The 22447-nt window shown below is 43.2% G+C and overlaps 1 protein-coding gene across 1 annotated transcript; it reads left to right on the forward strand.

Annotated features, from left to right (window-relative positions):
- The first annotated feature begins 544 nt into the window (after positions 1-544).
- On the forward strand, positions 545-5741 carry LOC120642905 (mitochondrial uncoupling protein 1-like). Its single transcript, XM_039919488.1, has 8 exons — positions 545-754; positions 872-1093; positions 1240-1452; positions 2028-2126; positions 2236-2340; positions 2724-2798; positions 5187-5273; positions 5408-5741. The coding sequence occupies exons 1-8, from the start codon at positions 671-673 to the stop codon at positions 5441-5443; spliced, it is 921 nt and encodes a 306-aa protein (XP_039775422.1). The 5' UTR covers positions 545-670; the 3' UTR covers positions 5444-5741.
- Positions 5742-22447: the final 16706 nt, after the last annotated feature.

A 22447-nucleotide genomic window follows, 5' to 3' on the forward strand; every position in this document is an offset into this window, starting at 1 on the left:
ACAAGTAATATGTAGTGTTTTTATTTATTGGGCTTACAAGTGAAGCGCAAACCCGTGTGATTAATTTGGGGCAAGTGTGATGACCTTGCAAACGTCAGCAACCTGCTCCCTCTACATTCCTAGTTAGAAATATATAAAATTATCCTAACACCATACCTTTTACTCATCATCCCTTCATTTCTACGTCATCTTAAAAAGAAAAAAATCAAATAATATAATTAGTGCAAATTACAATTTTACTCATATGAAAAATCGGTTATACTTCATACTACCACCTGATAGTATTGTGCATCGTAAAAGACCTCTGAGATTTGAGATTAAGAGGAGAGACAGAGAGAAATGAATGGGAGATTATCAGAGAAAGGGAAAAAGACACGAGGAATACCCGAGGCAGAGTGAGGCAGGGAGCTCATCTACCTCGAGGCGAGGCACACGAGCGGATGATCCAAATACTAATAAAAAACAGCTGGTGTGCGTCCAGGAAACTTGCCCGCCAAGTGATCCACATATACTAATAAAAAACACGGCTGATGTGCATCCAGGCTCCAGGGAACTTGCCGGCCCGGGCCGGCGCCGGTGACCTCCGCTTTCCTCTCTTCTCAGTCTCCTCCTCCTCTTCTTCTATTTGCTTGCTGCTGCAGCAGCTTCGCTCTCGCTCCACCCAGCAGCCATGCCAGGGGACCATGGCTCCAAGGTCGACATCTCCTTCGCCAGCCGCTTCACCAGCAACGCCATAGCAGCATGCTTCGCCGAGGTACCGTACGATCCATCTCTTCCCGGCCTGATCCTCACTGCATCAACTTCATCTGCTTCCTTGGCTGATTATATTGGAGATTGACTCCATGGATTTCCCCTCTCCTCTCGCTCGCAGGTATGCACCATCCCCCTCGACACGGTCAAGGTCAGGCTGCAGCTGCAGAAGAACGTCGCCGGAGTTGGGGACGCAGCGGCGCTCCCCAAGTACCGCGGCCTGCTCGGCACCGCCACCACCATCGCCAGGGAGGAAGGGGCCGCCGCGCTCTGGAAGGGAGTCGTCCCGGGGCTACACCGACAGCGCGTCTACGGAGGACTCCGCCTTGGACTATACGAGCCTGTATGCATCTGCTGCTGCTCTTCTTCTTCTTCTTCTTCTTCTTCTTCTTCTTCTTATTATTATTATTATTATTATTATTATTGCTGCACATCGTCGATCGATTACCTTTTCTCTTTGAGTAATCTCGTCTAATACCTTGCATGCAGGTCAAATCCTTGTACGTCGGCCAAGACCATGCTGGGGATGTGCCCCTCTCCAAGAAGATTGCCGCTGGCTTCACCACTGGCGCCATCGCTATCAGCGTCGCCAACCCCACTGATCTTGTCAAGGTCAGGCTCCAGGCCGAGGGCAAGCTTGCGCCTGGCATGCCACACCGCTACGCTGGCGCCATGGACGCTTACGCAAAGATTGCTACCCAGGTGTGTGTAAATCTGCAAAGGGTGCGGTTCGGAGCGCCCCTGTTGCTGCCCCTCTGCCCCGTCAGATAAAAATGAGGGTCACGTACGGGTCAACCCGCAACCTCACGTCAAAAGAACCTTGATGACCCGGGGTGCACCGCGGGTCGAACTGTACACACGTATGGTTGATTTTTCTTCAAGCTAGCTAGTGCCCGGTGACCTGACGCACCTTTCGCCTGCCACGCTGCTGCACACATACGTCACCGCTTGCTGCAGCTTGCTGCTGGACACGCACATCACCACTGCTAAGAACAAATGTTTTTCCAACAATGACCACTTGCTGCTAAGAACAAATGTTTTTCCAACAATGACGATGTTGGCCAGCAAGTCAAGGATAAATACTAAGAACAACTCATTCAAAGAAATGCTAATAAATTACAAAGCTGGCTCATTAAGTCATAGTAATGGTCTAAACAGGTACACATCCAGAATGGTCTTAACACGCGTCTCCTATGAGTCATTAGAGACACGTTTTAAAACCACGTCTCCTATCATGGTGTCTTCTTTGATGTGTTCTTACATAGTGTCATCCATAGGAAGGGGTTGCCGCTCTGTGGACCGGCCTGGGGCCAAACGTAGCACGCAACGCTTTCATCAACGCTGCTGAGTTGGCCAGCTATGATCAAGTCAAGCAGGTGCTGCGTGCTTTATTATTTGCTCCATTCTTGTCTCTGCTAGCTGATTACTCCATTAATTGGCTCCTTCACTCACTTTGCCCATATATACAAACTGTTTTTCACGCAGACGATTTTGAAACTCCCTGGATTCAAAGATGATGTGATCACCCACCTATTTGCTGGTCTCGGTGCGGGCTTCTTTGCTGTCTGTGTTGGTTCTCCGGTTGACGTGGTCAGATGTCATCCTCTGGTGCCGCATGCCACAATTACATTCAGAAAGTCAACTTATACTGTCATTATATGTCACAATTTCAGAATTTGAGAATGATCGTAGTACTTCTACCTAGCTGCTATCATTTCCCTTTATTACTATATTTGGGAGGTTCACACTTCTAGGATTTATATATACCTAATGTTTTCATGCGCGCATTTTAATTTCTGAGCGTGAATAATGCTGGTTGTGTTTCCAGAAGTTTCCCATTTATTGTGGTCATTATCCTGAAGTATTTGCCGACTATTGAGAACTGATTAGTGACTGAATTCTTGGCTTCAAGTTCTCTCCCTCCCCTTGCCTCTCTAGTGTCACCGAGACTGATAGGAATCATATTCTTGCAGGTTAAGTCAAGAATGATGGGTGACAGCCTTTATAAAAGCACTCTTGACTGTTTTGTGAAGACACTAAAGAATGATGTATGTTCCACCTGCTATGCATTTCATTTTTATGGATTTATTTTTTTTTCAAATAAAGGATTCAAATTTAGATGAGCAGGATAACTACCGGAAACTAGCACTACCGGAAACCCCCTTTTTACCGAATACTTGGGGGGTTTGCCGAGTGTATTTCCTCAGCCACTCGGCAAAGAAGGAGTTTGCTTTGGTTTTGGCACACGGCAAAGAACTATTTTGTCGTGTGTTTTTTTTTTACTGACAGCAAAACAATATTTTGCCATGTGTTTTTTGGCCGATGACAAAACAATATTTTTCCGTGTGTTTTTTTGGCCGACAGCAAAACCATATTTTGCCGAGTGCTGCAGGAAAAAAACTCAGCAAAGAGAAATTCAAATCACATTTGGAAGTAGTAAATTAATTCAAATTAAAAAACTTTCAACTACAAAGTTGTATAACTTCTCAAGATGTACAACTTTTATTTGGATCATTTCTTTATTTGACAAAGTGGTAGTAATGTTGTTTATAAAATATATATCTCTTATATAGTTTCATGAAACTATACGAGTGATATATAAGATTTGTGAATAATGTTACTATCACTGTACCGGATGAATAAATGAACAAAATAAAAGTTGTATATCTTAAGAAGTTATACAACTTTGTAGTTGAACCCTTTTTAATTTGAATTAATTTTGTCAACGAAAAGTACGTCTGAATTTCTCAAATTTGAAAATTTGAATTTTTCAAATGACCTCAGATGATCTTGAAAAGTTATCAAACTTTGTAGCTTACAACTTTTCTATTTGAAACCATATTGTCAACGAAAAACTAAGTTTGAGTTTTTCAAATTTGAAATTCAAATTTTGTAAACGACCTTGGATGGAGAAACTCCCAAAATGAAAGTTGTAGATCTCAAAAAGTAATGAAACTTTGTAGTTGACAACTTTTTAATTTGAATACATTTAGAGCCTCAAAGACGCAATTTACCCTCGGTGTAGTATAATACGTGAGGAGTGAAAACGGAGTATAGACGCAAGTGAGATTGTGGTGCATTGGTAGAGGAGGTTACGCGTTCGAGTCCCGCCAGCTGCATAGCGCGCGAAGTTTCCGGGAAAAATGCGCGACTTGCGACGGAGAGGGCGGCTGGCCGGCCGGTGGGGTCTTCCCCCTAATAATTCTTTTTTGCTATTTCTTTTGGGCTTTTTTCCTGTTGCAATTTTGCCGAGGGTCAGATCCGGCACACGTCAAAGGTTTGTCGAGTGTTCGTGAAAAAGCCCACAGCAAAGCCTTTTTTGCCGACCAAGCTTTGCCGTGTGCCCTTTGCCGAGTATTAGCCTTTGCCGAGTGTTTTAGTGCCTTTTGCCGAGTGCTCTGGGCACTCGGCAAAGGTTAGGTTTCCCGTAGTGCAGTGACCAATCTAGGGGGTGGGCCAAGTGGACCACGGCCCACCCTAAGATTCAGCGAGACGCCCAATTCCCACCGATCCCAGCTCCTAATTAATCCTAATGCTGCCATGCTGGTAGTCACTAGGGATAAGAGGTTGAATTAGGCTCCCTTGCTCCTAATTTGGACCATCCTAACTTAAATTCCTAGATTCGCCACTGCACCAAACGCATCCCATACTTGCGTTCTTCACTAAAACATGCATCCTTTCTTGGTAACAGCAATGTGGCGGTCCCCCAGTTTAACATAACTCTCTAGAAACATTTAGTTTTAATTTGTTAGAAAATTAGCCCTCCAGGTGAGATGAGTCGTCCGCTAATCTCCATCAGCAGAAGCGTCGATTGGATCTGTTGAGACAAATTTGCATGATCACAAATGACAACGGAGACACAATCTTTGTTAACCAGATTCGCTCGAAGTCTACATCCCCGGGAGCTCGACTAGGGACGCTCCTCTCCAATGCCGCAGCACCGATCGCTCCGGGGTCCCGGCATCGTGCCGCCTTCCCTTGCGAGCCTATCGCTATGTCTCATTGGTTACAATAGCAACTGTCCTCTTTTAATTTATGAGGAGGCTCGAGTTACATAGTATGATGGGGATTATATCCTATACTGCTAAATACAACTCAAGTCCTCGTTACCAGACTGTACAAATATTTGACACAATTTCTAACAAGTTTTCTTCCAAGGCTTTTCTTAGCCAGGTTTTATAATCAATTGTATTGTTTTTGGACTAAACAAGATACATGTGCCATCCGTTTTTTTTTCATTGATAGGAAGGGAATTGTGAAGTTTAAAAGTATGCTGAAAGTTTGGTTTCTTTCATACCAATTCTATACCTCTTAGAGTTGCTAAAATTATTTTCAGCAGTGAATTTGTTGCAAAAGACTACAGGGTGGAATCAGTTTATGTTTTAGCAACTAACTCCAATGAGGTAGGCGCTAGCTAATAGCTGTTTACTCTACAGGGACCCCTCGCATTTTACAAAGGCTTCCTCCCAAACTTTGCTAGACTGGGTTCATGGAATGTCATTATGTTCTTGACATTGGAACAGGTGCAAACTGAAACTTTTTTTTTCACTAGACTTTTCAGTACATTCTGCTGAAAAAAGACTTTTTCATTCTGGTTAAAAGTATATACGCATGCTCCATTGAATATATTAAACACTTTGTTTGCTGCCCTGGACAGGTACAAAAGATGATTGTGAGGAAACCGGCAAGCTGAAGATAAGGCTTTTGCAGTCGGGTGGCGAACAAGGAGAAATCTGACACCTCAATTGTGAGAATAAATAGCATGGGGGTATTTGCATGATCCCCGGACAAATAATATTCAGAAGTAGCAAACAGCTGTTATTAATGTTTTGTGTCATCTCTGCACTTTGCTTTTACTTTTATGGAAATTGCTGGGAATGATGATCAAATTGCTTGGTACTGTTGGGGATGGAACTTGGTGTGCTCTCTGAAGTGCTTGGTACTTTTATGAGATGGTCTGATGGATTGATCATGTGCAAATAGATGTTGGTCTATGATCATCTCCATCATTTATCAATGTCGTCTATGATAGTTGGTCGCATTGGCGTAGCCAGTGGGTATGCCAGTTATGCCCGGGCATACCCTAAGAATTGGCAGGCGCATGTAGCAGTAAAAAAGAAAAAATCCCTTGCAGATTGCCGAGGTGAGTTGTGTGTGAGTGCACACCAGCACGACAGGAGGAAGCAATGCAAAGAGGCGTGGCCACTGGCCAGAACATCAGGGCATAGGGGCTCAAGCTCTTTAGTAGTCACACAGCCAGCAGCTAGCAGGTCTCCAAGATAAAGATTTTTTTTGTTAAATTATTTTTAATTTGGGATATTGTTATGTAGTGGAGGTTTTCGGAGCAGCTTCTGCTGTACTCACGTTTGTACGAATAGCTCTCCACAGACATGTAAGTATTGGTACGATCATATGAGTGATTTCTGACAATTCTAACATCAATGCTTATTTATTTTACAATATTCTTTCTGTTATCAGGCAAAAGTCTTGTATCCTTGACATTGTTCACTTTAAGGTTGGCATCCATTAATTCATAAATTGATCGGTCTTGATCTTTGGCATATGCTATTATATTGTTTTTAACATATTTATTGAATTAAAGATATTATAAGATCCTTACATTTCATGCTGAATTGAATAAAAAAATTTCATCATCATATACCGAATTGCTCGGTGAATTTTATAGTTGTATACCAAATTGTATATTCTAGTATTGATTCGGCATACCCTATGTTAAAATCCTAGCTCCGCCACTGCTGGTTGTTCGTGTGATCATGCCAATCCTGAGCTGTTGTGGCCTGCCAGGATAGAGAAGGCTATTGCCCGTGTCTTAAAAAAAAAAAAGAATTGACCGTGACTTCTTACAGTTAATTACGCACCCAATTTAGATGTGCGGGACTCTTTTTCCTATTTGGACCGAGAAAATGTTCAGGACAATTCTTTCATAGAGGCTGTTGCGTCACACCATCACGTGAGCTGCGAGCCGCAGGGGAGTGGGGTCTACACGCCCATCACGTGAGCGTGTTTTTTTTTCTTTTTTCATTTTTACTATTCAATTAATTTTCCATATCATTTTGTATTCAAGTAAATGTTGTTTGAATATAAGTTCTGTGCATAAACTCTTTACAACATTCTTATTCTCGTAAAGTTACAATAAACATTATGCGTATAAGTTGTGTGTATATGAAAGTTGTATTACAAAATTTATCATGTAAGTTGTTGCACTAAAAAGCTACCTGTATAGATCGTATATATAAGTTATAAATATATTAATAAAAATAAAAAATCGAAGTTGCCCTTTATAGAAGGTACGTAGAAATTGTACGTATAAATTATGCATTCATCAAAGTTGTGCTAACAAATTATTTCATAATATGTTAGTACGAAATTATAAGTCGAAGTTATCATATTCATAAAATAAAATTTTTTGGGAATTAATACTTACCAGAAATGGGAAGTTTAGGAGAGTGGATTGATTCAATGGTCGGTAATGCTCCCGGCGCGCGTGCGCCATTTAGCGTGGCTCCAGTTGTTTTTGTTTTACCACACCACTACTCTCAAATCTGTTGTCCGCCATATCACATATTCACGTGACAATTTCTAACATAGTTAGTGGACAACAAACGAGGTGTCAATGTTTTAAAGTTGACCATGAAACCCTGGTAAGCCAACTTAAGGGGACATGTTTGGTTTGGAGAGGCTTATAATCATCCCCTCACATGGAGAGACTTATAATAAGTTCAAAGAGGTGTTTGGTTGTATGAGTTTATAATAATATTTTATAGTGGTAATGATCTTTATGCCCCTTATTAATGTGTCTTTTCATGTGGGGCCTACAGGAATGGGGAGGGGTATTGCAGGAAAAAGGGTGGTTATTCATGTGGGGTCCATGGAAAATAAGCCTCAAAAGCACCCTTAGAGGGCTTAAGGCTTATGTGTGCTTATGGAAATAAGTCTCTATAAAGCCCTTCCTGTTTGGTTCGAAAGAGGCTTATTTAATTTGAAGAGGCTTCAAACAGGCCCAATCAAATAACAAGAAAACTTCTCTAGATTAATTAATGAGTAACGTGTATGGCCCATTATTGATACAAGTCATTTGATCGGTCATTTGACGTCAAGCAATACCTTCTCTGTTTCCTGCTATATATCTTCCTCTCTGGAAGGAATAAGTCTTCCATGGTCTACAAGCTTTTGCAATCTCTGATTTTCACACTGCAATGGTAGAAAAGGCACACCAGTGTTTGCCTCATGGAAGAAAAGGTGAATGAATCTCACTTGATCACTTACTAATTTTCCAGCTGTGTGAGCCAAGCTTTAACTTTAAAAAGGTGTTATTTTCTTCTGACTCGTGAGAACAAGCCTTAGTCATCATAAGCAGAGGTGACCATCAGCCCCTGCTTTGCTGAGAAGTTGCATGGAATTTTGCTTCCATGCTCCCTTTCTCCCCACTAGCTAGTTCCCCAATTTGGGTGCAGAAAGGTTTCTTGGCAGTGCAGTTTGGAGTTTAATTTGGACTTGGTAGGTGGCTTAGCTGGAGAAACCCTTGTATTGGTGTTCAAGAATCAAGACTGCTGCTTGGACTAATCCATACAATGCAGCTTTAGGCTTTGTTTAATATATGAGGAGTGTTAATGTGTTATACTAATCAGAAGCATGATGGAAGCATTGCAAACTTTAGGGACAGATCCTTTTGGTCGGTTTCTGATCTGTTTCCCTGACAGAGTAACCAAAGCCTAATGCTGCCCAGTGCCCACAGCAGTGATCATTTGGCACACACTAGACTTTTGGATAAACCAATTATTGGTCAGCGGGGTTCTTCAATAGTTAACACGTGTTGAATAATATTCTAAGAATAGTCGCATTTTTTTTAGATAAAGGATGCAAATCCGGTCTCTATATCCACAAGTGGATATATACGACCAAATGTTACAAGAGAGTACTTAGAGTCTAAGAATAGTCACATGAGTTGAATTCCATAAGATGGCTGTGCAGTGGATATCATGTTGCCTTCTCTGATTCAGTTTTTTGCTCCAACTCTATCAGAGTCAGTATGCATTACGCGTTAGAGTACTGGAGCACTGCTTCACTCCAGAAAACTATCTGAAAGTGACATCGGATAAATTCATCTAGGAAATCAAGAAAATTGTTGTAAGCTAAGCTAACTCCACAATCTAATGAAGAAACTCTTTCATATTTCTCATAATTTATCACAACCCAAACACATCAATTTTGCAATTCAAGAATAATAATTCTAATTTTTTTAATTAAAAAACAGGTTTCAGAGCCAATTCATGAACACTCTGTTACTAATACTTCCACTTTTCTCTAAGTTTTTTAGGAATATACTTTTCAACAACAACAACAACATAGTCTTTTTTCCCAAGCAAGTTGGGGTAGGCTAGAGATGAAACCCGAAAGAAATAAGTTCAAAGTTCAGGCACATAGATATCTAGTCTCCAAGCACTCCTATTCAAAACTATCTATTTAGAAATATTCCAATTCTTAAGGTCTCTCTTAACCGACTCATCCCATGTCAGTTTAGGTCTACCTCTACCCCTCTTTACATTATCGACCCACTCAAGAACTCTATTACGCACCGGCGCCTCAGGAGCCTTCGTTGGACATGTCCAAACCATCTCAGCCGATGCTGGATAAGTTTCTTCTCAATTGGTGCCACCCCGACCCTATCCCGAATAACTTCGTTCCGGACTCTATCCCTCCTTGTGTGCCCGCAAAACCACCGCAGCATCTGCATCTCCGCTACACTCAGTTGCTGGACATGTCACCTTTTTGTATGCCAACATTCAGCACCGTATAACATCGCCGGACGAATTGCTGTCCTATAGAATTTTCCTTTTAGCTTTTGTGGCACCCTCTTGTCACAAAGGATGTTAGAAGCTTGCCGCCATTTTAACCAGTTAGTTGAAATTTTATGCCTAACATCTTCATAAATACCGAAAAGTATCATTCGGTATTTAAATAGGAATATACTTTTCGCTGAAATTAATTCTGCTCAGAACTTCAGTGGACAATTTAAATAGGTGGTCGTGGGCTTAAGTGAACCCAAGTCTTCTTGTATTATAGCAAGTAGTAACTAGTACTGGGCCGAGAGTCTCGCAAGCAACCAGCCAGAAATCTCCGTGTGGGCTCTGCACCCGTGTTTGAGTCAGTCAGTGTCCGTCCAGTCTGCTGGCCGTCGCCTCCGACGAGTCTACACGGCGGCGCATGCAGCGTCAGTCACGACGAGTTCACCGTCGTGCTTGTCGGGCAGCACCAATTAGTCCAGCACCGTCAGGCATTTGTGGCAATGAATAAAGATTACAGGTCCTGCACTGCACGACTGCCACAAATAGCTTCAGCTCCCCTCCTCGACGTGTTGCCCATCCTCTGATCTCCTGGACTGCAAGAGTCTGCAGACAAATTTCCTTGCTGCTCTTACCATCCAATAACCCCGTTGTCATGCATGCTCGTATGAACACGAGTACATGACGATCAAGTTCCAAGTCGTATATATCTTTGCCACAAGTTTTCCAGTCTCCTTCAAGTGCTCCACTTTGATTTTTAGCTGTCACAGAAAAGTGTTCACACTCTCTTTTTGCAAAAAAGGTTCATTTAACTAACTTGGCTTCTACGACTCTGACATGCATATGACACGCCAGCATGAACGTACTGATACTGAAGCCTACGGTTCAGGGCAAGCGTTTCATGATGATTAAACTTGCCGTAAAAGATCGACAAATGGAGCTCTTTGGAATCCTTTTGATTTTTTTTTCTTAAAAAGAGGACAGGTGGTTCAATTATGCAAGAGATTAAGACATGAGCTGATGGACCTTCCGTAATTACAGCCACTGATTAGCAGGACGACATGACACTGAAGATCGACACGTTTCGAGCATCTGATAGATCGAGCACCGATCATCGGTGGAACAATCACATCACGATTTGGGGCACCAGAAAACAACCCGAGAGAGAGACCATCATTGCATCAGCACTTCGCTGAATCACAGCCGCAGCTGGCTGCAAAAAGGTTTCTGATTGGCACATAACAGAGCAGATGAGAAAATGGGTATCAGTATCAGGCACTTCTTGATGGAAAGTTGGGCGTATGATCATTGGTCGTCCAAAGTTCTCAACTGTGTAACTGTGTTGGAGCCTCTGAAGGTTTCTGACAATTATTGGGTCCTCGGTTTCTTGCAGCTGGTGCTTTCTGTTCTTGGATATAGCTTTTACCACTCTGTACTCTAGATGATGGCCAAAGGACTTCTTACCTGCAAACTGTCACTGCAGTTTTACCGCGCCATTACAGCTACAGTCACATCTGCTGTCAATATCTAATTGCTTTTGTGTGCTTCCTGCTGCTTTCTCACTCTCTGAAAAGAATAAGTTCTCCTATATATATCTGCAATTCTCCACTACTTTACACCTTTCGTTTCACATTTGTACAAATAATGGTACAAATTAATAAAGGCATGCCAATCAGAAGTGTTTGCATCAAGGAAGCAAAGGTGAAGGAATCTGATCTGTTAATCAGTGATTATTTTCCAGCTGTGAGCCTGCCTTTAACTTTAACAGAGGTGTTTTTTCTCTTAAGCACAAGTTTCGGTCATAATCAGCGGTGACCATCAGGACGACCTACTTTGTTGAAAATAGATGAATGGCATTTCCCTTGTGTGTCCCCTTTCCTCCCACTAGTCCCCCACTTTGGGTGCAGAAAGTTTTCTTGGTAGTGCAGTTTGGTAGGTGCCTAGCTGGAGTTGAGTAACCCTTAGATTGGTGTTCAGGAACCAAGATTAGATGGCCTTAGCCATGGAATGCAACTTTAGGTTTGATTTGTTTAACATATGAGGAGTTATCTTAATCAGAAGCATGATTTTCATGATGAATACTGATACACTTTAGGAGCAGGGTTTTTTTAGTTCAGTTCTGATCCTTGTGTTCAGTGTGGCACTGACAGGGTACCAAAGCCTGAGAATGCAGCTCAGTGCTCACCAGTCACCACTAGCATCAGTGTTTTTGTCATTAAGAAATGGCCACTAGATAGTTGATACACTATAGGGTCAGCTAAACCAATAATTGGTCAGGGACTTCTGAATTTTTTATGTGTGGCAGATAATGCAATCCTATACTATGAATAGTCACATGAGTTCACTACTTAAATATCGCTGTGTGGTGGATATCAGGTTGCTTTCACTAATTATTGCTACATACCAACTCCCTCTAGGTCATATTGTGCATTATCCAGTAGATGATTCAATGGAGAAAAGTCAGAAAATTAATTTGTGCGTCAGAAGATTTTACATACTATGTATGATCAAGAACAGGGGAGACAATTCGCCGGGGAAAAAAATTGTTCATGGAACAAAAGAACATTTCTGATGAGCTTAAAAAAACATATATCAGAACATTTCTGATATTCTGAAGCTGCAATTTCTTTGAATCCAAGTCATGCACAGATGCAAGTCAAAGAAACAGAGCTTCCAGAAGGTTGACTACCACTAGTGCACAGAGAATAAAAGTTCTGAAGTGATGTTCTGCTTTCTGACAGCATGATTCTAGAGCATGGGCATGCTTTTCCCCTCCCATTTCCTAATCTGTCCTGTCCAGAGGGGAAACAAATGTACTACCACCATCAACTGGAGTCAGACTGTGAAAAGAAATCAAACTAAACAAGATAGAAAAATAGGAACTGATGGAATTTAGTGGAATTCTTCATGCATTCCATATGTTGACTCCCTGCTTTTCCATGTCTCCAATTTGCACTCAAATTCTGTCCACACTTCATAGGCACACACACAAAGAGATACGCATTTACAAACAATCTCACAAGGCTATAACTGAATATTTCCATTCTGATGCATTTCCACCAGCTATTCGGAGCCACAAAAATGTGCATACCCTATAATGTGTCCTCAAATTCTTGAGGAATTCATTTTTCTTCAAAGTTGTATTGTGTCCCCTACGTGCAAGTACAGTCTACCTGTCGGTGAGTGATTTGTGCCCTACGGTGACCGTCAAGCTCGCAACCTCCCCTGCATTTCTTCCCACTGAATTTGACCATATTTCCCAGCACGCACGCATGCCAAATGCGTGTAGAAATCGTCAGCACGCACGGCACGGCCAGGGAAAAACCGTTAAAACAGCAGCTAAGCTAGCCATATATTGCCATCACCGTCATCCGCACCTAATGACATTCACACCACCCGTCATTTTCCAAACTAACCACAGTTTCAGCGGCGGCGGCGAAGTTGTGTGCCGCCGGTGACCACGTACGGCGGTGGCTGGCTGGCCGTGACAGGCGGATGGATTGCATACTAACTCCAGCACTAGATTCTCCTAATATAGGTGTTCGGATAGTCAAAGCTCATGCTTAGTTTTTTTGCAGATCTTCCATTGTAGGTCACGAACTTGTACACTCATAGGTGCAGAAATCCAAGAAACGGAACAAAACTTGAAGCAAGCTGTTGCTTTCAGTACAGCTGTTGCCAACCATGCATATATGTAGTAGCTGCTTACATTTCATTCATTCATCCATGTGTTTTTTTCAACACTACTGTTTTCTGACTGAATTTTTGTCAAAGTTGGAGTTGTGTTTTACCTACCAGTTCCAAAAAGAGTTGACATGCTAGGGTATCCGGAGGCAACAACAGGGACAGCATCCAGAGAGAGGGAGACGATATGGTGCATGAAGAAGAACGCGGAGGAGACTGCGATCGAGACCGACGACGACGATGATCTGAGGTTGGTACTTGTCCACTTTTATGGACTATGTACACTTGGCGACTACATCAAGGTCGCCAAATCGGCTTCTTTCTCTCTCGCACTGTTGACCAAGCTAATGTCGGTACCAGACTGAAGAATCACTTAGTAGTTGCAAACTTAAACTTCAACATTCCCACTAAAATTTGAAGGAATACATAAAACTTAAACACGAATCAAATTGACAAGCAAATTAAAAGGAATACATGCGTAACAGTCTGAAACACTGGTCGTTCTGCATACATTCAGGGGATCACCATATTAAATGTCTTTCCAACCGGTGAACCGTCAAAGCAGGACGACGAGAGAAAGAGCACGTGATCTTCACGGCGATGACGCCGCCGCCGTGGAGGAAGGAGAAGCCCGGCAAGCCGGCCGGCTCGGCGGCAGTTCTTGCCGGCGCACGAGGGCAAAGGACACAACCAAAATTGGAGTCGCTTCTTCCACGCTAACTCTCATTGACTCATCACCCTGGCGCTTCAGGTTTCTCCCACACACTGCGGTGACCTGATCCTGGCCATCGATTCTCTATCGGATGGCTCAGATGGGTTAGAAAGACGCTTTCAATGGGTTATATAGAATTGATCTGCGCGTGGAAGTCCAGATACACTGGAAATACGGACGCGATACTTGCCATACTAGTTGCATATGTATATACGTGTCTTGTCGGTTTTCGGTGACCTTTTTGCGCGTAAAATACGGATTTGAATGGTATGTGTAATCTGTAAAATACGTCAAGCTGTCTATTTCTCAAATCTTGTAGTACGACTGCTCTTTCGGATTTTGTTGCCACGTACAACGACTTTCAGGACACTGGAGCCACACCCTGTGTGTGCTCGCTGAAGAAAAACCATAGCATTTCGAATTGTTTTTTTGGCAAATGTGTTGCTTGAGCGTACACAGTAAGAGTTTGAGTAGCCTTTCTGCACGGTTACACTTGAGAAATAAAACAGAGGAGGATGCAATCATGCAACCATGTTTATTTTGTCATGAGCTAGTCCAATATTTTTTCAAAAAAGTGGTATTTTTTTAGAAGAACAAATCATCTCTTGTTTGATGATTGTGATACTGACGTTACATGTTTATGATCGGATGGCTCAGATCAATAATGGGGATCTATGTTATCCATTTTCGGAAATTCGGTCCACTTGTCGCAAGTTGAGAGAAGAGATGGAGCACAAACACAAGCCCGGTGCTGCTACGTCAATTCCCATTACTCCAAACAGCTATGGATCATGGCTGTCATTGTTGATGATGCCCATCATCCTCGTCTCTTCATATCACCAAGTACATGTACCATTCATTAGCAATCCAACTAGTGGCGTGCCACCCTCATCTAACCATTTGTATATAGAACCTTGCAAGCCTAGCTTTTTGCTCCATCAATGTGTTGTCCATTATTCTTCAGTCCTTATTGGGCAGCTGATGGCAACAGGTCCCTCTGCCACTTTCACTTCCACAAAAAATAGAAGCTTAGCACCCCTTTGGTCATGGCACCTACATTTCTTTGGATGACACACAAGAAGGCGTGTAGGAGTGGTGCACCCTCACATTGTTCACATGGGTGGCCTTGCAATGGGCAAAGGCATCGCCATCGCTTTGCAAGGTGTGTGTGTGTGTGTGTGTGTGTGTGTGTGTGTGTGTGTGTGTGTGTGTTGGGTAGCTAGTGATGAGTGATTGGGATGTTTTGTGCATGCATGGAATGGAACCTGTTGGATGGGCACACCAATGGGCTAAGGGGGATGGATGGATGCTCATTGGAAGATAAGGGTTTTCTTATATATTGATTTTATCATCCATAGGTCGGAAGGTCGCTGGAGACGTCGAATCTGAAACTCAGCTCGTTGTCGAAACTAGTGGAACGCTACTGCTTGTGTGGCTTCCCATATTTTTAGGTCTGCGTCAATCTATACCGTAGGAAGATAAATCCAGTGGTCTATAGAGTCGTTTCACCCTTGTTGTCAAACTTTTTTCCAACCTGCAATTCCTGGTCAAGCTTTTTTCCAAATCGACGGAACGTACCTATTGCTAGAATGGTTTAGATGCTACAAAAAACAGAGCCACCATTTAGTGGCCGATATCAATCTAGCTTCCATGGAAGCATGATTGATCGGAATCATCGCTCTGGCGCACGTCTTTTTTCATCAAAATAAGTTCTTTCCACGAACTCGATCGGCATGAAAAGTAAAACTGCCAATAAAGAGCAGCAAAACAATCCTCTCTATAAGAAAAACAGAAAAAGAAGAATCTTGAGAAGGAAATTAGAGGAGGAATTTGGACGTGGTCCTTTCGCTGCTCACATGGGTATGTTGATAATTCCCAGCCCTAATCTTCCTCCTGTACAGGCTGCTGTGCTACGAATTTCGTTCCAAAATGGCTTGTACATGAGTCACATGCCCCCATTGTCGTGCAACTAAATCATTCTGGAATTAAACCAACATGGTACATGAGCGTGCTAGGCATGTCGTGCAGAACATCCGTGCTTGCGGCTATAGCTCCAACTGTGCAAAAGGAACGTGTGCAAACAAGTGGCTAGATCCACTTATTGATGGCTAGGTCCGCTATGTTTTCGCATTCATTTCCATGTGGATCGGAAACGAGCTCTTTTACAATTCCATCGGATGTGCCTACAATTTTTAGTTTAAATTCATTTTATGAAAACCGATGAAATAATTTTTTCTTCATTATTTTTGTGAATGTTTTTCTTCATTATATTGCATTGAGCCGTGGCGATCTACAAACAGAAAATTCTAAAGCCTAATAAGTAGTTTGTTTGGGTATAGTATAAGCATTGGCACGACTGCTCTTTTAGTAATCGTGATAAGCATTGGCACTACTTATCAGGACCTACAAACAGAAAATTCTAGGCCAAAATTCAGATATACACTTTCTCATTGGTTAGCTCGTCAGAGATTAAACTACACAACAGGGAGATCGCTATCGAAGCAACGGGAGGAGCCCATACACCCCGGCGACTTTATGTACCTCCTACCCCCCATACCGAACGTGGAGGATTACTAAAAGGCTCGGACAGGGCTGTCACCACCTGCCGGCTACCTCTACAAACCGTGGATATAGTTGACATCCAGCAACACTTAGCTAATCTAGACACCATGTCTACACTAGTAAGGGATACTCTAGTGCCCCGCGTTGAGCCCCCACCCTTCGGGTGGACAGACATCACACTAGAGCAATCATACGAATACTGGAGCAGTTGATAGAGTTCTAAGAACAAAAGACTAACCATCTCCAGCACAGGGCGATCATACAATGCAAATATGGAATGATAACGCAACCATATCAAGAAGCATATATCCGATAACTCAGAACATACTTCAAGCAGATATCGGTAACCATAGTCTAAATCTATTACAAACAACCGAATATTACAAGAGAGAGTTAGAGATGAACCCATACCAGACTCTCGAGCAACACCGGCGAGTCGATGACTCCTAGACTTCTCCTAAACTCCACTAAGCCTAAAGACTATACAAGGAATGCAACAGAGGAGAGGTGTGAGGTGTGTGTGTGTGTGTGTGTTATTCTCCACCCCCTTATATTTATAGTAGGGAGCCACGGGGTGAAGCTAGCACAACCGACGTAGGGGACCAATGGGGAAGCGCCACGTGCCCTGGTTGAGGCGGTAGGACCCACGGGCCAGGTCGGCCGACCAGGTAGGTCGGTAGGCCTGCCCGGGCCACCAACCGCCCCCAACTTCTTCTGGTGGGCTGTCTTGGGCCTTTTTGTCTGATCCACGCTGGGGTTGGCCTGTCTTGACTTGTTTGAATTGGGATCTTGCATCACTTTTGGTCCATCTGAGCCTGAATCGGTGCTCTGATAATTTCTGTGATTTTATGCCGGGCCAAAGTGTGCTTGTAACCTGCATATTAGCTTGAAAACATAACTTGCATATTCTGAAAGGTAAAGTGTGGTTTAGGGACTTTATTGGATAAGGATGCGTGTAAGAAATGCAAACTCTTATGATTTTTTGATCAAGTTGACGCCTAAAAATGATCATTAGTGAGAGTCAACAAGATCCCCCATGCTATCCTTTGCTCGTCCCGAGCAAAGTTGGACAAATCAGGTTGTTGATCAGAAAATCACTTTGACTCGTACCTTACCTGTCATGTCATAGTCTGAAGCAAAGAGATTCATCTATGAGCTTTAATAAGTCAGTTAGCATACCTTTGCTCAATTACCTTACTTCTTCATGGGGCTTTTTAGCTATCTCCTTGTCTTGGGCTGTTGAGAGTCAGAATGGTGCATAGAGTGATACTTACTTGTTCATAGATCCGCAATCCATCTGGAGATACTTTTTGAAAGAATTTTGAAAACATGGCAAAGCTCCTAGGATAACTCTCTCGAGGCACTCATCTTGTATTTCCTTACCAGGGCAGTATCTGCCTTTGAGATTCTCTACTACTACAAGCATTTATGGAGCTCAAGGTAGGATAAGAACAGGGCACACTTATATTCTATTTATTGTAAAGTCAAAGAGAGGATCCATGGAGAAACAAGTCATGCAATCTCGATCAAAAAGTGCAAGTGTATGAGTGGATGGATGGATATGACTTACTCCTTGAGGTAATGGCTTTTCTCTCTCGAATCATCCCTATGTCTCTCTCTCTTTTTTTTTGAGACATGGCTACCCCTTGTTCTCTTTTTTTTGGTCATGCTTCTTTGGCATGCCATCTTTTCTCTTTTTGGGGCAACCATAATCTAACTTTATTTTATTTCAGGGATGTTCTACGAGAGAGATCACCAAGACATGGAGCACTTATTATGTGGAATGAATGGGTGGTGGTGCTAATTCCCAGTGTAGGAGTGTAGCAATTGGATGGGACATGTACGTGCTTATGATCAAGAAAGCATGAAAAGCATCTCACTAGGGTCACACAATTTGACAAAACTCAACAGAATATCAAGTAGCATATGTGTAAAGGGGTTTTCATGAAATATGACATATGGCTCTGGTAGGACATTGCATATCGCTGGAGAACTTGCCTTTTTTAAAATTTTTGAAAACAACTCCAGACTTCAAGCATCACTAGAACAAACTTGCACAACGTTTTTTTACCAGATCTGAACTCACAACAACTTAGACTTGAATCAAGCATATGCAACCCACGGAACTTTTAGGCTCATTGACAAGATATTTGCATAACCAGTAGATTTAAACTCAAGAGAACTCTTATTTTCGAACTAGCCACAACAAACATGATAGAGCAAAGCAAAACTCATCCTTTCAACTTATCAAAAGGAGTTAAAACATTCTTACCGCGCATCATGAAAAAGGGAAATAAAGCAGTAAATTTTTATTTTATTTTTGAAAGTTTTTTTATCAAATTTTATTGAAAGCAAATAAAGAGATACAGTTGACTTAGGGGAGGGAACCTCCTCCAAGCTAGCTCTTGGTTTAGGGTCCAAATCACGACCTTTCTCCATACCTGATCAGGTTGAGGTCGTTTCGTCCGTACCTGGAGAAGTAGTAGCGGTCGATGATGTCTTGTTCTTCTTGCACCACACCTTCTTGGTCTTCTTTGGTGGCGTAGGCGGCGCAGGAACAGGATCCTCGGATGTAGGATAGACAATTTCCAGATCTTCCCATACTGTGTTGGTGATGAAGTCAGGGATCTTCTGGTCGTCTTCCACTGGCTCGGTTGGTGGAGTATGAATTTCCCAATCCTCCCAAGCTGGCTTGGAAGGGGGATGATAATCTTGATCGTCCCAACCTGGGTCTGCCCATAGCCCTTGTTTCTTACTATCCTCATGAATTAGGAATACCTCCCCCTTATTCTGGAACTTTAATTTCATGATCTTTCCCATGATACGGAGGCTGATTCTTCCTGTCCCCACATCAATTCTGGCGTTTGTATCCTTGAGGAATGGTCGCTCAAGTATGAGCGGAATTCCAAGATCTCCTTCCATATCAAGGACTATAAAGTCCACTAATATGTAGGTATTCTTGACCTTTACCATTAACCTTTCCACAACTCCTTCTGGATATCTTATCGTGGAATCCGCCAGCTGAACACACATAGTGGTAGGGGAAATTGATGGATAGCCTAACTTCTCGAAAGTTACCTTGGACATGATGTTGACGCTGGCTCCAAGGTCACAAAGGGCGTGATCAAATTCATAATCAAAGATTGAGCAACTGATCACTGGGGTTCCGAGATCTTCACTTATTGTGGCTGCTAACTCGCCCCACACACCTCTTCTTGGGCGTGCGAGCTTTTCTGCATAGCTGAGGGGTGTTCTGCTAAGTGGTTCTTTCCACATAGCATTGATGACATTTATGCTCTCTAGAGTTGATTCGGGTTGCCCTGGAATCTTCCCTAGTTCAGCAGCGGGTGTTGCACCAGCTAATTGAGCCAATTTTGTTTCTAGCGCCTTATTGAAACTCAGCTGGTTCTTCATAGCGGTGGAGAATCCGTCCATCTTGGCATGGATGGTCTCCATAGATTTGTCTATAACGGCCAACTTCTTCTGAAGGGACTCATTGATCTTTGCTTGGCCGTAGACAAGATCTCTCAAGGTAGGCTGGTTAGGACCGAAAGAATTCGAATTCCTATTACCTCCTTGGTAGTATGGGCGTGGTTGATTCCACCCCTGACCTCCTTGTGGATGAAACCCATTGCTGCTATTGAGGAATAGAGCTTCTTCTTGGGTTTCTGAGCAATTATCGCCCAAATGTCCAACATTCCCGCAGACCTCGCACGTCATGCGAGTTTCCAAGGCTTGAAGTGTTTGCAATTGAGCCTTATCTTGGGAATAATCCTCAAATTTCTTGAGGAGGAGATCAATCTTCATAGCGAGCATGTCGGCCTCCTTAACGGAGTGCATACCTCGCTGGCGCGGTTGGAGGTGATCATCGCTCCAACCTTGGTTGGAAACCATCTTCTCGATCAATGATGTAGCTCTTTCAATGGTTAGCGAGAAGAAAGCTCCACCCGCAGCAGCATCCACATGATCACGGGATGACTGTGTCAACCCGTTGTAGAAGTTCTGCAGAATGAGCCAATTATCCATTCCATGGTGCGGACACGTTAGAATGTACTCCTGAAGCCTCTCCCAAGCCTCCAGAATTGACTCATTTGATGCCTGCTGGAAGTTCAAAATCCGACCACGAAGAGCATTGGTTTTGCCCGTCGGGAAGAACTTCGAGAGGAACACCTTGGCACATTTGTCCCAAGTATCCACAACAGCCTTGTTGGCAAAAAACCATTGCTTCGCTCTCCCCAATAGAGAGACGGAAACAGATGGAGCCGGATTGCATCTTGCGATACACCCTTGATAACAAAAGTACTAAAGAGCTCCAGGAACTGCTGGAGATGAGTGCTGGCATCCTCATTGGCCCTGCCACAGAATGGGCTGGCCTGCACCATCGTAATGAGACCCGTCTTGATCTCGAAATTTTGTCCTCCGGTGTTAACCTTGGGCCCGGTGGGGACCTGGTTAGCAGACGGAGCAGAGTAATCACGGAGTGTCTTCTGGGCCATAGCTCTAGGAGCTGACGACGATGCGATGACTGGATCGACCGCCGAGAGTGATCTCCGAGGTGATACGAGACGAGCTCGCGTCCTCCTCAAAAGTGACTCTGGATCGGAATGAAAGTTTTGCGGCAGGTCGAATCCGGTAATACACTACCCTGTTTTCATATCAACAAAGACAAGAAAACAAAGCCAAGTTAGCCTGTTTAGCAAGCGAATACCAATTTCGATTTTGTTCACAACTTTATCTATATATTTCACTCTGTGCCTTCCCCAGCAATGGCGCCAAAAAAGCTTGTTGGCACCTGCCAACATCACCAGCGATGACGTCCGCAGACGCCAATTTGGGGTGGCAGTATTTCATGAACCACAAATAAATTCGCAAGCGCACGGAATACCGCTGTAGCATTTTACACGGGAGTATACTGGGGTGTCATTTATATTTCCGCAGGGAAGGCGGTGAGTGAGAGAATATATAGATTAGTGGGTGAACTCTATCTAGATTGGATATTCTCATGCATAAATAGGGGTAAGATAATAACATGGTAGGAGGTAGTGTGACACACACACAAACTATCCTCTTGGATAAATAAAAGAAAGGTAAAAGAAAGATAAAAGATGCTTTAGGCCGGGAGCAAGGTAAAACTCAGAGCTCGAGTCAGCTGTGGTAGGCTAGCTATATCTACACTTTATCATTGGTTAGCTCGGAGCTCGTCAGAGATTAAACTACACAACAGGGATATCGCTATCGAAGCAACGGGAGGAGCCTGTACACCTCGGTGACTTTATGTACCTCCTACCCCACATACCGAACGTGGAGGATTACTAAAAGGCTCGGACAGGGCTGTCACCACCTGCTGGCTACCTCTACAAACCGTGTGTATAGTTGACATCCAGCAACACTTAGCTAATCTAGACACCATATCTACACTAGTAAGGGATACTCTAGTGTCCCACGCGGAGCCCCCACCCTTCGGATGGACAGACATCACACTAGAGCAGTCATACGAATACTGGAGCAGTTGATAGAGTTCTAAGAACAAAAGACTAACCATCTCCAGCACAGGGCGATCATACAATGCAAGCATGGAATGATATCGCAACCATATCAAGAAGCATATATCCGATAACTTAGAACATACTTCAAGTAGACGTCGGTAACCATAGTCTAATTCTATTACAAACAACCGAATATTACAAGAGCTAGAGATGAACCCATACCAGACTCTCGAGCAACACCGGCGATTCGATGACTCCTAGACTTCTCCTAAACTCCACTAAGCCTAAAGACTATGCAAGGGATGGAAGAGAGGAGAGGTGTGAGGTGTGTGTGTGTGTGTGTTATTCTCCACCCCCTTGTATTTATAGCAGGGAGCCACGGGGTGAAGCCAGCACAACCGACGTAGGGGACCAATGGGGAAGCGCCACGTGGCCTGGTTGAGGCGCTG

Source organism: Panicum virgatum, chromosome 7K (assembly GCF_016808335.1).
Source record: "Panicum virgatum strain AP13 chromosome 7K, P.virgatum_v5, whole genome shotgun sequence".
NCBI classification, from domain to species: domain Eukaryota; kingdom Viridiplantae; phylum Streptophyta; class Magnoliopsida; order Poales; family Poaceae; genus Panicum; species Panicum virgatum.